Here is a 15448-nt window from a genome sequence, read left to right on the forward strand (position 1 = left end):
ATTTTACCTCAATAGAATTTAAAAATTTTTTGGAATGCAGCTACTAAACTTGGAGTAAAATTTATAGCCTTAACAGATTACATTAGAAAAGATGATTGACAATTAGTAACCTAATATTCCAACATAAATTTTTATTTGTTTATTTTTGTGGCCTGCCAGTACAGGAAGAATTTTTTAAAAAGCATGAGGAAAGGGCCAGCCCAGTGGCACACTGGAGAGTGCGCCACTTGGGAGCGCGGCGGCGCTCCCGCTGAGGGTTCGGATCCCATGTGGAGACCGGTTCCCGCTCACTGGCTGAGCGCGGTGCGGGCGCGACACCGAGGGTTGCGATCCCGTTACCGGTCAGTAAAAAAGACAAAAAAGGAAAAAAAAAAAAAAAAAAGAAAAGGAACATAATAAAAGCAGGTTAATAAAATAGAAAATAAAGATGCAAGAGAGGTCAAAGGCAAAGTTGATTTTTTTTTTTTTTTTTTTTTTGGCAGCTGGGAAGCCAAGGGGTCTGAACCAAAAGTTGATTGAAAAAGAAAAAAACTATGAAAGATTTTTTGGAAGAAATTAAAATGTAAGAGAACAGTGTGAGCAACTTCAAACTTCATGCAACAAATTTTATCACTTAGATAAAATGAATAGTTTCCTAGAAAAATGTAACCAAAATTGTGTCAATAAGAAACAGAAAAGCTAAACAGATCTTGGAGCCTGTAGTTAAAATTAAATATTAGATATAAAATCAAAATTAAAAATACATCATAACCAAGATGGTTTTAAAATGAGAATGCATGGATGTTTCAACATGAGGACATATATCAATGTAATTCAATGTATTAACACATTTGAAGAGAAAAACCACATGATTATCACAAAAGATGAAGAAAAGGCATCTGATAAATTCAACACTGATGATATTCTTTAGCAAACTAAGACTCTAGGAAACATTTATAACCTTTAAAAAGCTATCTACCAAAAACTTACAGCAAACATTCTACTTAGTGGTGAAATCTTAATAGCAGTCCCATTAAAATCAGGAACAGGGTTAAAGATTTTCACTATCACTGCTTCTAATCAATACTGTAGTAGAGGTCCTAGGAACACAGGAAGGAAAAATAATAAATGGTTTATAGATTAAAACAAAAAACCAAAACTACCTTTCTTTCTTTTTCTTTTTTCAGACTGTATGATTATCTAGAGTAAAAACCTGGGAGAATTTACAGGTAAATTATTAAAATTAATAAGAATTTAATGAGGTTGATAGTTATAAGTACAATATGTAAAAATAAATTGCACTTCTATACTCCAGACACAAAGTTAGAAAATATAATTTCTAAAATGATACTACCTCCTCTAAATGCACACCAACTTGATAATATGACTGCAGAGGGAAAAATATTTAATTCAAGTATCTCTTAAACATAGTACTCTGACTTTACACCCTTAGTAGAACATATTCTAAGAACAGTCAGAACTATAAAGTCATCATGAACTTTACTTAGTAGGTTTGTTGTTAATAATGGTATGGGTATTTACTCATGGAACCACTTTGTATGTTCTGTGGTTTAAGAGAAAGAAAAAAGAGGAGGTTGGGGGAGGACAAAATTCCTTTTTACAAAAAGAAAAGTCAGCTAATAAAAGTAGAAGCAATGACAAAACTAGAAAGTCATCCTTTTTCAACCACTAGTGTGATTATTAGTTATTTCCTCCTTTACTGCTGAATAATAATATAGTATTTTCATTACTGTTCAGAAATATTTTCTAATGTTTGTTATGATTTCTTCTTTCACCCTTGAGTTACTTATAAGTAGGTACTTTATTTGCAAACTTACAGCATTTTAATTTCTCAAAGCATCACCTGAGATTACTATTAATGACAAAGGAAAAAAGTAACCTTACGCTTGGTCATATTATTGGAAAGAAACAACCAGTGTGTGATTTTCCTAGATAGCACTGCTTTTGCATAATAAAGACTCTCTTCCTGCCAAAAAGAAAAAAAAAGGTAACTTTAGGGAGATCTGACAGACAGCACCTTAACCATATGCTTAAACTTAAGATCAACAATGAGAAAAACTGACATTATGAGATCAAGTAAGAAGATTGCAACTTCACCTACATTGTATTTTCACTAAAAATGTATGACTTAAATCCAGTCATGAAGAAGCAACCAGAAATCCAGACTGTGGGACATTCTACACTGGACTGAACTCTAGATTGCTGTCTCTTCCCCTTGGCCATTCACCTTTTAGCCATCTTCAAGGGATAAGCCAGAAAATTGATCAAGCTGATTGTAGACTTAGGTGTTAGAAGTTAAGGGTGAGGAAAAACATTAGGTTCAGTAGAAAGCAGAGTGCATTATTAGGAAGCTGAGGCACAAATGGAACTTCTATGCACGTGTGGTATGGAGCAGAGGAGTGAGAGTTTAGGGATTTTAGGTACTTACTTCCCGGATGGCCCCATCACAGACCCGGATGACATTAAGGAAGGTGGGCATGACCTGGGGCAGGAACTGCACACACTTGAGCCCCAGGGACTTGAAGATGAAGGTGATGGCCTGGACAACCATGGTGTGATGGTGAGAGAGGGACTGGTCTCGGAAGATCCGCATCAGGGCCACCATGGACACAGCTGGGTAGAACTCGTCCAGAGGCAGGTTTCCCATGTTGACCAGCATTTCACTGGTGCTATAGTCAGCTAGGACAAAATGACAAAGAGAGTCACGAACTATCCATGACACAACCCTGACTTTAGGCAGAGCATGGTTAACAACGCACAAAAAAACCTCCTGACAGACATTAGCATCAATATCTTTCTCCCTGGTATGTTGTAACACCACTAGGAATATGGGTCTTTTGGGAACCGATGAATAGGCTCTCACCATCAAGAACTAAACAGTTTTTGGCTTTTCTGTTACCCTAACCACAAAAGCCTAAAACAGTACATGATGGTTTTTCTTTAAATAGCTATGTTTAACTTAGCTTCTTACCATTACAGTTCACAACTTTGTAGCTGAAACCATCAATAAAAATAATTACTCTCCCAAATGAAAGTAAAAGGAATTAAATTAGCCAAACATCTGTTCTGCAGCTGTTTGGTCCCTCTAGGGAATTCAGACAAGTTAGTAGGCAAATGCTACCTGACATGAACAACGAGGATCTCGAGGACTCTGACTGGGGGCTGTTAACAGTGCAGTGAGGAGAGTAAGAACTAGAACAGGTCAAGAGACTGGCTGATTGGCAACACTGAATACAGAAGAACACCTGGAGGGACATGGCTCAGGCCCTGCTCTTGATAGCCATGGGTCTGATGGGATAACATCACAGGCATACTTCTCTAATATACAGAAGGGAGAAAAAATATGATCCCATCTATGGAGTTTAGAAACAAATTAATTTATTTGGAGGAAATAACTTTACTGGACTAGTTGGGAGAGGTACTGTTGAACTTTCACTTTCAGAAATAGGCCTGCCCTGATGGACAACAGGCTGTCTAGTAAAACTCTCCTGTATCCCCACACCCTACCCCACTCTCTCAGGCTGCATGTCAAAAGGCAGTGGGGCTCTAGGGCCAGATCCCTTGAGGGAAAAAAGAGCCCTGAAATTTCTGATTGCTACTAGTTTTTCCATGCCTGAGTCTTGCCTCAGACTTCATATCAATTAAAATAAGGAGAATAAATACCCTCTTCCTCTTTGGGTGTTACAAGAATAAAAAATATCAAATAGACACTAACAAAGAATGAGAAATGAACAGAGGTGATGGGGAGATAATCTGTATCTCTCTCACTGGCATCAAAAAGAGTACAGACTTGGCCTGTTAACCCTTGAAAAGAATCTAGACAAACGTGAGGACTCTGGCCACACTGGGAAGCAGCATCCCTGCTGGGATTCAAGAGGAAATTACTGACTTTTTGTTTAAAAGTTGCTAAATGAATCAATATCCTATAATTTCATAGTTATCTGGCCCAAGACTCTTTCTAAATCCAGCCAGCAAGGGCTTTGTGAGTCGAGATTTTGGCAAGTCTCTCATGGTTCCCCCCAACTTACAGGAGTCCTGACTTGACTTGGATTCTGACAGGCTAACAGCAGAAGCGTCCCGGGACTGGTCAATCATGCCAATGTTCACTTTGTGCTTGTAGGGATCCAAAGCCCCTAACAGCCCTAATACACGGATAGCCTGCGTGCGGAAGGGGAAGGGGAAAAGAAAACATTTATCACATGTGATTACAACAGGCTTCACAGATATTCTTCTCATGTTCCATAAGCCCCAATTCATACCCAAATGACCAGCTGGATGAACAAAACGGAGAGGGAGAGAGAAGTCTGAACAATACTGTCAGAGCATGTTAACATCACAATCTCTCTCTCTCCGTTCTCCCAGCAAAGCCTTTACAGACCAAGTCTGCTATGTTCCCTACCTCTCTCCGTGTACCCTGGTTTTGCTCAGTCTTCAGAAAATTCAGCAGAACCTCAAGCAAAGTAGGGTACTTCCTGTAGGGCTCCACCACATAGCCGGTGCTGGCCACCAACTGTCCCAGGGTCCACAGAGCCACCTGGACAAGCAAAAGATCACATGGTTTGTTGAGTCAGTGTGGGAGAAAAGAAAGCATAGTTGTACTCTCTTAATAAAATGATTGTAATGAAGTATAAGAGGCTATTATAAGAAGTTTCCAGTAAAGATACTAATCATGGACAGAAATTCGGAGAGTTAGGGCATAAAAACAAGTCTGATCAAGTACAAATCTACAACAATCACTGGATCAAAAGATAAAAAATACTCTCATCTTTCTCAAAGGAAATACCCCTTCCATTCTCAAATGATTAAAAGAAATAAGGTCATGGGGTCTCTCCTGCTCAATCAGGAATTACTGGTACTCACCTGCCTCTTGGCCAACAGAGAGGAATCCTGGAGCATGTCCATGATGATGATAAAAAGTTCATCAACCCATTTCCTCATTTCTAGGCCACTAACCTGTAGAATGAAAAAGGTGGTAGATGGGATTAGAAATTATGGCACTAAGAAGTATTTTGACTTCCTCAGAGGTTAGTTTCTTTCCACCTTGTGGAAATAGCAGTTGTCTCCATACCTGAGCCAATTCTCCTATTGTAGCCAAGACATTATTGATCACGCCTGGGTTTGGATCAGGGTCTGGATCTTTCAGTTTCAAAATTAAAGCCTAACGAGGTATAAGGAAATGAATGCAGATTAGAATCTACTAGACACCCTTCTTTTACATAAGTAAAATTCGCCCAAGAGATCATCTCAGTTATAAATAAATTACTTCTAGTCTTTAGGAAACCAGGATTTCACTGGAATATGGATTCTCAAACTTTTCTTCATACTGAGTAGAAGTCTGACATATGAGAGATGGAAAGAACCATGATTTAAAAACATTTCCCATGTTTCTAATCTATATCTCTGTGATCATTTGCCCAGATTCATGTTATGAAAGACTTCACATGACACTAATATATTCATATTTGAAGGCAGATTTTAAAGCTCATTCTTTCTTCATTTTGGGGGAGCTATTTTTTTTTTTTTTCGTGACCGGCAACGGATCGCAACCCTCAGTGTCGCGCCCGTACCGGACCGAGACCAGCAACGGGATTGCAACCCTTGGCGCTGCCCCCACTCCTCACTCAGCCAGTGAGCGGCCGGTCTATATGTGGGATCCGAACCCTCGGCGGGAGCGCCGCCGCACTTCCCAAGTGGCGCACTGTAGCAGTGCGCCACCGGGCCGGCCCTGGGGGAGCTATTTTATGTCACCATTCACCTACTTCTTCCCGAGCACACTCAATGTGTCTGAAGAATCCTTTCTTATCTCTCATAAAGACAGAATTTCTTGCAACTGGTAAGATTCTTGGTATTCTTCAACCAAAAGTGCTTGATGTGGCCCTGTCCCTAAGACTGGGACCAAAGAATTTCTCTACTTTGCTCAGTGTACCAGCGAGCATTGAAACACTCCCATCTCCCCAAACAAGCTGACATAAAACAACCTGGAGAGAAGGTGCCAGCCTCTCTGTCTGTTGTATGTTACCTTCAGAATAGGTTCCATGTAGGGGCGGATGAGTCGGGGGGCATTGGAGACCAGGTGCCCCAGCATGCGGGCACTCTGCTCTTTGATTCTTCCAATGCCGCTGTGCTCCAGCTCTGTCAAAATCTATAAGGAAGAAAGGCTCACTATGACAGAGGACATTCTAGAGAGGGACTGTGTGTTAAAAGGGAAAATGTGGCAATTAACTAAGGAAAGGAACCACACATCCACAGCAGATCAAATAACTTCTAGTTACTCAACAAGGGACATCTCTGCAGCTCACAGAATAGCCTTGGATACAGCTGCAACTGAAAGAAAAACTATTTGAAAGCATCCCCTTCTACTATCACAGCACCCTAAAGTCCCACAGTCCTCCCTAACATGGAGTTTTTAACAGTGTAACACAGTCACAGAGAGTGAGAAAACCAACAAGGAGAGCTGTGAGTAGGGTTTTGCAGAAATGAAGAATGGAGGGCTCCCTGGGAGAAAAATCCTTGTCCAGACAGCAAATCACTAAGAGGGCCTATAAATAATAACAAAGTAATCAAAGAACAGTTAGAAGAGCTATGACATTGAGAGAAATGCTGATACTCCGTAGGTCTTTTGGGCACTTCTAGATAAACCCAAATAGTTGAGGATAACATCAATAGGATCCCCTTGAGCCTTTCTGAACAGAGAAAACTGTTAGCTCTAACTGACATCCTTAAAACACCAGCAAATCAGCACATTATGTTCATGGTGACACAGACATAGACAACTTAATATAGACAGACTTATAGATAGTTGCCAGAAGGAAATCTCTGAGCAGTGAGGAAAGTGAACATCACAAAGCCCAGGTTAATTCAGCCACCCAGAGTAGTCCATATATAACATTATATTTTGTCTTAGGTTACACTGATTTAATAACACTGATTCTCTGGATCCCCTTGGCAGCCTGTTTTCCTCTAGTCACAGCAAGACAACAGCAATAGGAGATAGAGAAGGATACTGAGAATGGACCCACAGTAGCAAGAGGCGATGGCTGGTTGTGAGAAAACGTGCCCCAGTAAGCAGAGCACAACCATCTAGGGCAGCACAGGGCCAAACCAAATAACTGCAAGTCCCCTTCCAGAGCCAGAGAGCCTTGATGCACCCTAGTAAGAACAACCAGTGCCAACCCTAATGACCAAGACCTCATGAAAATGCCAAACTTTTACTAAGGTTTGAAAGTGCATAATTCAATTTGGGAAACCCTATATCAAAGTTTAAAAACAAAAAAATTACTTAAAATCTTGGAGTTTCAAGAACTAAATTCAGGACATAATAAATTCATTCAACAGAGCTTCATATTGTTTGATATCAGAAAAATGAGATGGCCTGAGAGCTATTGATGTCAGCTTCAAGAGGAAGGAGCCATGTCTGGCTTGTTCATAAATATATTTCCAGCACCCAGCAGTATCTGAAATGTAGTAGGTGCTCAAAATATCTGCTAACTGAATGAACACATTGATATTCTCATTAGGAGATATTTCTATACCAAACTCATTTAGCACAATTTGAGCTGACAGGCTCAACAATGATTTCTTTTCCTTCCCAAAGACTTAGGTATTTTAAAAAGACTTAAAATGATAGGCACTCCTAATGTGAGCTGGCAGTTAAAGAAATAAATTGTTAGGCTAAAAAACAGAACTGCCAACAAAAGTTAAATTTTCTAATTTGTAGACTGATGATGTAATTTACAGCCACTTTAATTATGAGAAATTGTGAATAAATGACATTTCTCTAGGATGAATTATATTAATGACTTTCTATGTTTAAGTTCTTTATGTGTTATGAAAAGTGTTTATTTCAAAAGAAACAATGGGGGAGGTCAGGAAGCAGAGGGTGAGGTGGGGACAGGGTAGAGGTGAGGGGACAGGAAAAGACTTGGTGAGCCATTTCGAGACCCAGAAGAGGTAGGTGGAAATAACTTGAGGCAAGGATTGGACCATGCATTGCTCATGAGGAGGTCAGAGAACTAACATGGATAGGTGAAGACAAAAACTGAGGAGCCAGGTTTCATCAGGAATTGAAAATCCTTTTAGATCTAGTAGCAATGCCAACCTGAATCCACCTTAGGCTATAGTCCAAGCAGCTTAACTTGGCATCTCACATTAAGAATAAAAGTTAGGGACCACAGACCTGGGACAATGACTAAGAAAAAATGTTAGAACCGTCCTCATGCTTGTTATTTTTGTTAAGAACAGTGGCCTCTGTGCTTGATCTGGCATCATCAAGAAAAGCAGGAGTAGATGGATCAGTAGGTGCTGGGAAGACTGACACCATCTGTACTAAAGAGGGTCAAGAAATGGAATCACTGGTGTCTTGCCAGGTGGAAGAGCTGCATGAGGCTAGCCTGGGATGAAGAAGCACCCTGCAGTCATACTGACAAAAGACTTATGAGTGATGATCCCCAGAATCGCAATTACAAACCCAAGAAAACATAGATGTTGGATCCAAAAAGACCTTGGCTTTTACCAGGTATCTCTATCTTTCTTCCCCTTCTTTGCCCTTGACTCTCCTACCCCAAACAGCTCTCACAGGGAGAGTCCTTTCCCCACTGCCTGTACGTATGATTGTCATCACATTACCTGGATGAGCATCTTGCGTAGGAAAGGCATGACAAAGGCTGGGTTCATGCTACTGAGTCGGCCAACAGTGCAGATGGCTAGTTCCCGGATCTCAAACACCTGGTCATTCAGGGCCACAAACAGGGCCTGCAAATTCTCTGCCTGGGCCAGGTGTGCATCAAAGCGCTCATCCAGAGATGCCAAGACACAGTAGCGGATGTCGGGGTCTGCAAGAGCAATTGAGTGCGTGAACATCTCTTCATGATCCCATCACTCCAGTCCTTTCCCAGTTACCATTTCCACTGCCATCAGTCTAGTGGGAGGATTCTAGATACCTTTCTTTCATCTAACTTTCTGTCATTCTTTTCTCTACTCAGGAATAATGGTCAAAGAATTAAAGACAGATTATTTTACACCACCAGGCTGGAGTAGCTAAGCCTAATACTTTGGCCGAGAAATAACTGAACATCAGCTTGAGGGTGAAGATCTCTAGAAAGGCCATGTAATGAAATTGGCTACTTCCATCTGCCCCAAGCTCCTAAACCACCCTACACTGCTTCTGTCTTGTAAGCTTACCAGGATCTGTTATGCCAACCACGAGCAGTTTGCTGAGCACATCTGCCACCACTTGCACTGCAGTCTGGCTAACCACGTGAGCATGGCCACTGATGAGGTGGATGGAGGGTGTGAGCAGGCGGGAGCAGGTGCGGGCAGCTTCCATGCGGATCTCCTTGTGCTCACTGTTCAGGAAATGATCCGCACAGTGGCGGACAAACTGGGTCAGAGAGTGGCCTGGATGCAAAGGCAGAGAGAAATTAGAACAAATGCTGCTGTGGACAGATAGGTTTGCAACTTGCTAGCTGCATTTTCCATTTTGTTACTATTAATTCCATTTTCAACAAGATATTGATCAACAAGGTATTGACCCAGAACTCTTCTCTTAAGGGGTAACAAATGGGTTTCTAATCAGCACAAAGGCAGAAGACATGGTGAAGGAGCAGAGAGACAGAAAAAAGGTACCCTCCCATCTTACCCTTTCTATATTCTCTTCAAAGAATAAATTATTTTGTTTTATTTTGACCCAACCCCTTACATTCCCAAAGGGCAAAACAATTCTGGATCAAATTTACCTTGACTATTTTCATTCCCAGATCTAAATACAAAAAACAGAGTCTGATGTAGGCTGGGTTTAAGCATAGTTACTTTCTATTCATTAGAAATAAATTATCATGGGTGTTAATCAATGTAAATGGAAAAACTGCAATAGAGAAACCACAGACAACTGTAAGTCTCCAGACAGCATGTTTAGCCTTTCTGTACTTGCTTGTTTCCTTATACTCTTGATTAATACTAACTACACAATCTTAAATTTCACAAGTATCCATTTTTTCTCCTGAAATGTATCTCCCTATGTTATTAATGTGGGTTTATCTGCAGCTTAGAATTACACACATACACAGTACAACACTCTTGGAAATCATACCACCATGGGAATGGAAATACCCAAAAGCCTCTGTTTATACATTTCAAAACATTAAATTCCATCTCAGCTACAGGGAAGTGTATGTGGGGGTATGTGTGTGAAGAAGTGAGGGGGATCCATCTCTGAATTCTGTCTCTGAAGCATTATTTCCTTAGATCTATGCATACTTTCCTCAAAACCATCTATTCCCAAATGCAGTATGTGACAAGGAAACAAACATTAGAGCATAGCCTTATAACACCAAGGTTATAGGTTCAGATCCCCATACAGGCCAGCCACCAAAAAACAAACAAACAAAAAAAAACAGAACAGAAACAAACAGTAGGAGTTAATAATATATGGAGAGAATCTAGGAAGAATCAGCTAAATTAGACTAGATTCAGCTAACCTCCAGGACCCTGGCAAGATCCTAGAATTCTAGGCACCTTCATTCTTTCCTCAAGGTTGCCAGCATCACTCACTATCTTGGCAAGACCCACTGCAATTCCTTACCTTCAAATTCAAAACTACCAAGGGTTCGGAGGGCAAGAGTGATGCTGCCCACATCGCTGGCCTCAGGGAGGGTCGTGAGGCCAGGGGAGGCCAGCTGATGGGCCAGGCCCTTAGGCATGCCTGGGTGCCGGAGGGGTTTGTGCATAAGGACCAGGGACAGCATCTTCAGTAGCCCATCCTGGATATCCTTCTTTAGCTGTGGAATCTGACGGCTCAGGTCATAGAGCACAGCAGTGAGGGCAGGGCTGAAGGAAAGGAAACCAGTTACATATGGGGCTGGGCACATGACGTTCAGTCTGTTCTGGGGAAGAAACAGTCCTTGCTGTCCAGCAAGGGGAGCAGGCCCCATCACTGCTTGGTCTTTAAAGTAGAAAGGATACTATAAAATAGAGTAAATGTGCTTAACTCTCTTGGCTTGGTCTCGGATTTCAGAATAATCTATGAGTTTCTGTTTTTTGCCACAGGAGAACTTCCTTAATATAATTCAGCCACTACAGAAAACTAAGTCTCAATAAACAATCTGGGAAGCAAATTGAGTGTATCATCTCTATTTCACAGACGAAGAGAACTGAAGTTAAAGGAGCTTAAGCAATTTGATGATTAATAGTACAAACAATTGCTGCAAACATTTACTGAGGACTTCCTATATACCAGGCACTATGCTAAGAGTGGCTTTTTCATGAAATCTTCACAATAACCCTAGACAAGAGGAATTGCTATTGTACCCATTTTTCAGATGAGACAACCAAGGCTCAGAGAAGTTAAGTAATTTAGTCAAGACTACTTAGCTAGCTAGCGATGAAACCAGGATTCAAAAGAAGCCTATGTGTTTAATCTGAGCTGTCTTGCCCATCCAATTTAATGTGCAACAACCATGCCTTGCTCTTTTAACACAGTCCCAACACTGTGGACCATGCCTCCCACTAACTGAAGCAGGGAAAGCTCAGGTTTCCAACACCTACCTCAGTCCCACTGCCAGCATGGGCTCTAGTAGCTCCTTGATATCCTGCTGGATGCCTGGCCCCATTGCTCGAGCCAGCATGCTGATGCAAGTGAACACTGTGGCATCCACCTGCATTGCCTTCTGCCTCCTGCAGAGAAACAAAGAGTGGTTAATGTAGATATAATAATATTCTGTGATGTCCCACCTCAAAATCACCTTGGGGCAAGAAGGGCAGGTTATTCAGGCAGGGTTACCACACGTGGGTGTGCAGACTGTCTACTCACACTTAGGGGGCCCATTACATCATAGTCCCTGTAGATTTGTATATTTAAAATGACAATCCAGCAGATGGCAGTAAAGGGTATTAAGAAAGGGGCCCCTTTTCTGAATTCACACAGAGGTACTATATGGGTTAGTGCAGTAATGACCAAAGTAACTATTTAGGCAGCAAACTGAACAATATGTTCATCAGGGACCAGAGGGCAGCACACAGCCATCATACGGAAAGAAAGTCTTCTCCCAATGATAAGATTGTAGGGCTTTAGAAAGGGTGAGGTTTATTAATTTACCAGAGCAATCCTTGCTAACAAAACAGAGAAATAAAAGACACAACTCTAAAACTAAAGCCAATTGAAACTGACCCCCTAGCTTTAGCAAAGACATCCTGGCCTCTCTGACAGGGAGCTTAAGGTTTTTCTTATATTTTATTCATTGGGAGTGTGAAGAGGTGGAATAACTTACCCAACTTTAGCAATAAGAAAAGATGACTGTTAGGTCCCCCCAATTCCAGTCAAGGAGTCCTCTCTTTAGGTCTTATATCAAAATAAGACCTTTGAAAGCCAGAGAAAAGAGCAAAACTAGAGGATTCCCAGTAAATAACAATACTGAAAATAGCACTGGTGTCTAACACATTCTCAGGGCATTCGACCTCCCGAAATATTTACGTTCATTTCATATCATTTGGAAAAGGTCAGAATTCAACTGAGGAACGGCTGTCCTTTATACAATCTGCTATACCCTGGAGTCTAACACTGCATAGAATGGGCTTAATCGATATGCAACTGGGATGGAGCATCCTTCCTCTCCAACCAAAAGGAGAGGAAGGTGAAATCATAATAGAGATGCTTACTTATGGGCGAAGTCCTTAGGGGGCAGAGCTGCTCGGATGATGTCTAGTACACGAGGCAAATAGACCTTAAACTCAGACCTCACAGCCACAGAAAGTAGGCCCAGGGCTTGGAAGGCTGCTGTACGTTCCTTCTCCTTCTTGACACAGCTTAGGACATGGTTCATGGTATCTTGGAGGTACTGGGTATCTGAACACAGAAAGAAAAACTGGATGGCTCAAGGTTGGGGTTGGTTTATACATAAATGGTCAGAGTTCCTCTAAAGCACTTAAGAATAATAGAAGAAAGCCTGCTGGAAAGATGTTAAGAAGAATTTAGAGGATGTACGACTGACCAAAGTCTTCTGCTTGATAATCACTCCTCAGATACATCTTTTGGAAATATTAGAAACATAAGAAAATTTTTCCTTTAATAAAAAAAAAACAAAAAACAAAAAAAAAACACCTTAAACGGTCTCCAAAACAATGATATCACAAAATTGTCTCCATTAGTATTTTATATATATATATATATATATTTTTTGTCTTTTTTCCATGTCCGGCAACAGATTGCAACCCTCAGTGTCGCCCCCGTACCGGACCAGGACCGGCAACGGGATCGCAACCCTCGGCGCTGCCCCCGCGCCTCGCTCAGCCAGTGAGCGGGAACCGGTCTGCATGTGGGATCCGAACCCTCGGCGGGAGCGCCGCCGCGCTTCCCAAGCGGCGCACTAGCGCAGTGCGCCACCGGGCCGGCCCCATTAGTATTATATTTTGAGGGAAAGATTACATGCTGTTGTTTAAGACATATGTTACCCTGTATTGGCCACCTGCTTTTAAAAAAAATAAAATAAAAATTTTGAGAGATAAGAGATATATGTTAAATCTTGTTTAAAAACAAGGGAGGATTATCTAAACTATTTTATATTATAATGAAATTAGAAGTAATATTGAATACTATTTGAAATAAACAGGCCATTCCATTCAGTTTAGGCCCTGAAATTACTTTGTTATTACCTAGATATTTTTGTTATAGTTATGTTTAATATAATAAGATTTAGTCTGTAATTTGGAAAGCCACATGTATATTTTCATTAAGTTTACATAAGCCAATGTTCATGGGTAGGCGATTCTTGTGTAATTTAAGCTAAAGAGTTATTTTTCCTCTGAAGGCTAGAATTTCCTGACTCTTGCCTCTCTTCTATTTCTTCTCTTCCTTTAACGCTTGTCCCAAGTCCATGCAACAGCAGCACATATAAAACAGCAGAGAAGGGAAGGCAAGACCACACATTCATTAGAAAGTCAGGGGTCTTGAGGGCTACCGGAACCACATTTAGAGAATGAACTAAATGCCCAAGCAGCACATATACACCACCACGGTTACTCTAGTGGGAAATGTCTTCTCCCACAGCTCTTGTGGTCAAATGAAAATGAAGCATTCTGGGGCTTGAAAACAGGCAGACCAACCAATTTTAGTTAATACAACCCTAAAATTAGAGTGAATGAACAAGGAAAACTGGGCTTTCACATATAGGGAACATTTCAGCAGGAAATGAGCTTAAATCAAGATTGTAATTTCTTTTTCCAAATTTAGTACCCTGAGAGATTAGGATTCTGACATTGTAGATTCCAACTTAGTCTTAGGGTGAGTATTTTTGATATTCCCCAAATTAAAATTGGGAAATTCAAGCAATGAATTCCAAACTGCAGGCTTTAAACAAGCAGCAGTTATGCAATGAGGTGAGTACTTACGGAGGCTGCCCAGGCTAAATTTCACTGACATATTTCAGTATATTATTTAATAAAACAACAAAAACCCACATCAAAAGAATAATCCTAGGGGCCCCCTGAGTCTTTGTATCCTGCTGCTAGGCAGCCTTTTGAACTTAAATGTAACTGTTTCTACAATGTTCCAGACTTTGATCAGATTTGGCCTAGTTATTAGTTTCTTTTGAACCACAGACTCTCAACCCAAGATCATTTAAAGCTCTACTGAACAGGCGCATGTCTTATTATTAGAAAAGAGAAAAGCTGCTGGGTGCTAGGCAGGAAGAATGGAAAACAGAAAAAATATGGGTGATTTTCATTCTATCATTTCTCTCTGGTTCAGTGATTTTATGTGGCTAATTGTCTCGTCCTTATCCAACATGTTCTTTTTTTTGTCTTTTTTTCATGTCCGGCAACGGATCGCAACCCTCAGTGTCGCGCCCGTACCAGACCGGGACCGGCAACGGGATCACAACCCTCGGTGTTGCTCCCACACCTCGCTCAGCCAGTGAGCGGGAACCGGTCTGTATGTGGGATCCGAACCCTCGGCGGGAGCGCCACCACGCTCCCAAGCGGCGCACTGTAGTAGTGCGCCACCGGGCTGGCCCCTATACAACATGTTCTGCTTCTCACACACAGCATGTTTAACACCTCACCTGCTAGATTTCTTCCTCGGTTTCATCTGGGCTGGGTGGCATGAAATAGATCTGTGCTAGGGAATGGCTACGGCTGGCCTTCCACTTATGCTCCTGGCTCTCCATCGATCCTGAATGCTTACTGAGCACAGGTGATGTACACCAGAGTAAAGTATAAGGACATGTTTGAGGTCTGGCCAGTTAGCTCCCTTGGTTAGAGTGTGCTGCTGACAACACCAAGGTCAAGGGTTCAGATCCCCTTACCAACCAGACACCAAAAACAAAACCAAAAAACCAAAGACATTTGAAACAGGGTCTCCACACTCAGCAAGTAGGGAGGTAAGACAAGGACATTAAATATGAACAGACAACTGGAGCATTATAATTTTTACCTCTACTTTCTTTCCAAAATAAGCTTG

The 15448-nt window shown here is 41.3% G+C and overlaps 1 protein-coding gene across 2 annotated transcripts in view; it reads right to left on the minus strand.

The window, feature by feature from the left end:
• Window positions 1-15448, minus strand: part of MTOR (mechanistic target of rapamycin (serine/threonine kinase)) — a 134757-nt gene that overhangs the window by 108041 nt on the left and 11268 nt on the right. For both annotated transcript variants that reach the window (XM_008585443.1, XM_008585442.1), the window contains exons 9-19: window positions 12652-12838; window positions 11542-11670; window positions 10580-10824; window positions 9181-9396; window positions 8626-8831; window positions 6020-6142; window positions 5069-5158; window positions 4861-4953; window positions 4400-4534; window positions 4029-4158; window positions 2429-2679 (exon numbers count right to left, since the gene is read on the minus strand). In XM_008585443.1, the coding sequence (XP_008583665.1) occupies window positions 2429-2679; window positions 4029-4158; window positions 4400-4534; window positions 4861-4953; window positions 5069-5158; window positions 6020-6142; window positions 8626-8831; window positions 9181-9396; window positions 10580-10824; window positions 11542-11670; window positions 12652-12838 (1805 nt within the window). The remainder of the gene's footprint in view (window positions 1-2428; window positions 2680-4028; window positions 4159-4399; window positions 4535-4860; window positions 4954-5068; window positions 5159-6019; window positions 6143-8625; window positions 8832-9180; window positions 9397-10579; window positions 10825-11541; window positions 11671-12651; window positions 12839-15448) is intronic.

This window comes from Galeopterus variegatus, unplaced genomic scaffold (genome assembly GCF_000696425.1).
Source record: "Galeopterus variegatus unplaced genomic scaffold, G_variegatus-3.0.2 Scaffold3572, whole genome shotgun sequence".
Classification (NCBI taxonomy): Eukaryota; Metazoa; Chordata; class Mammalia; order Dermoptera; family Cynocephalidae; genus Galeopterus; species Galeopterus variegatus.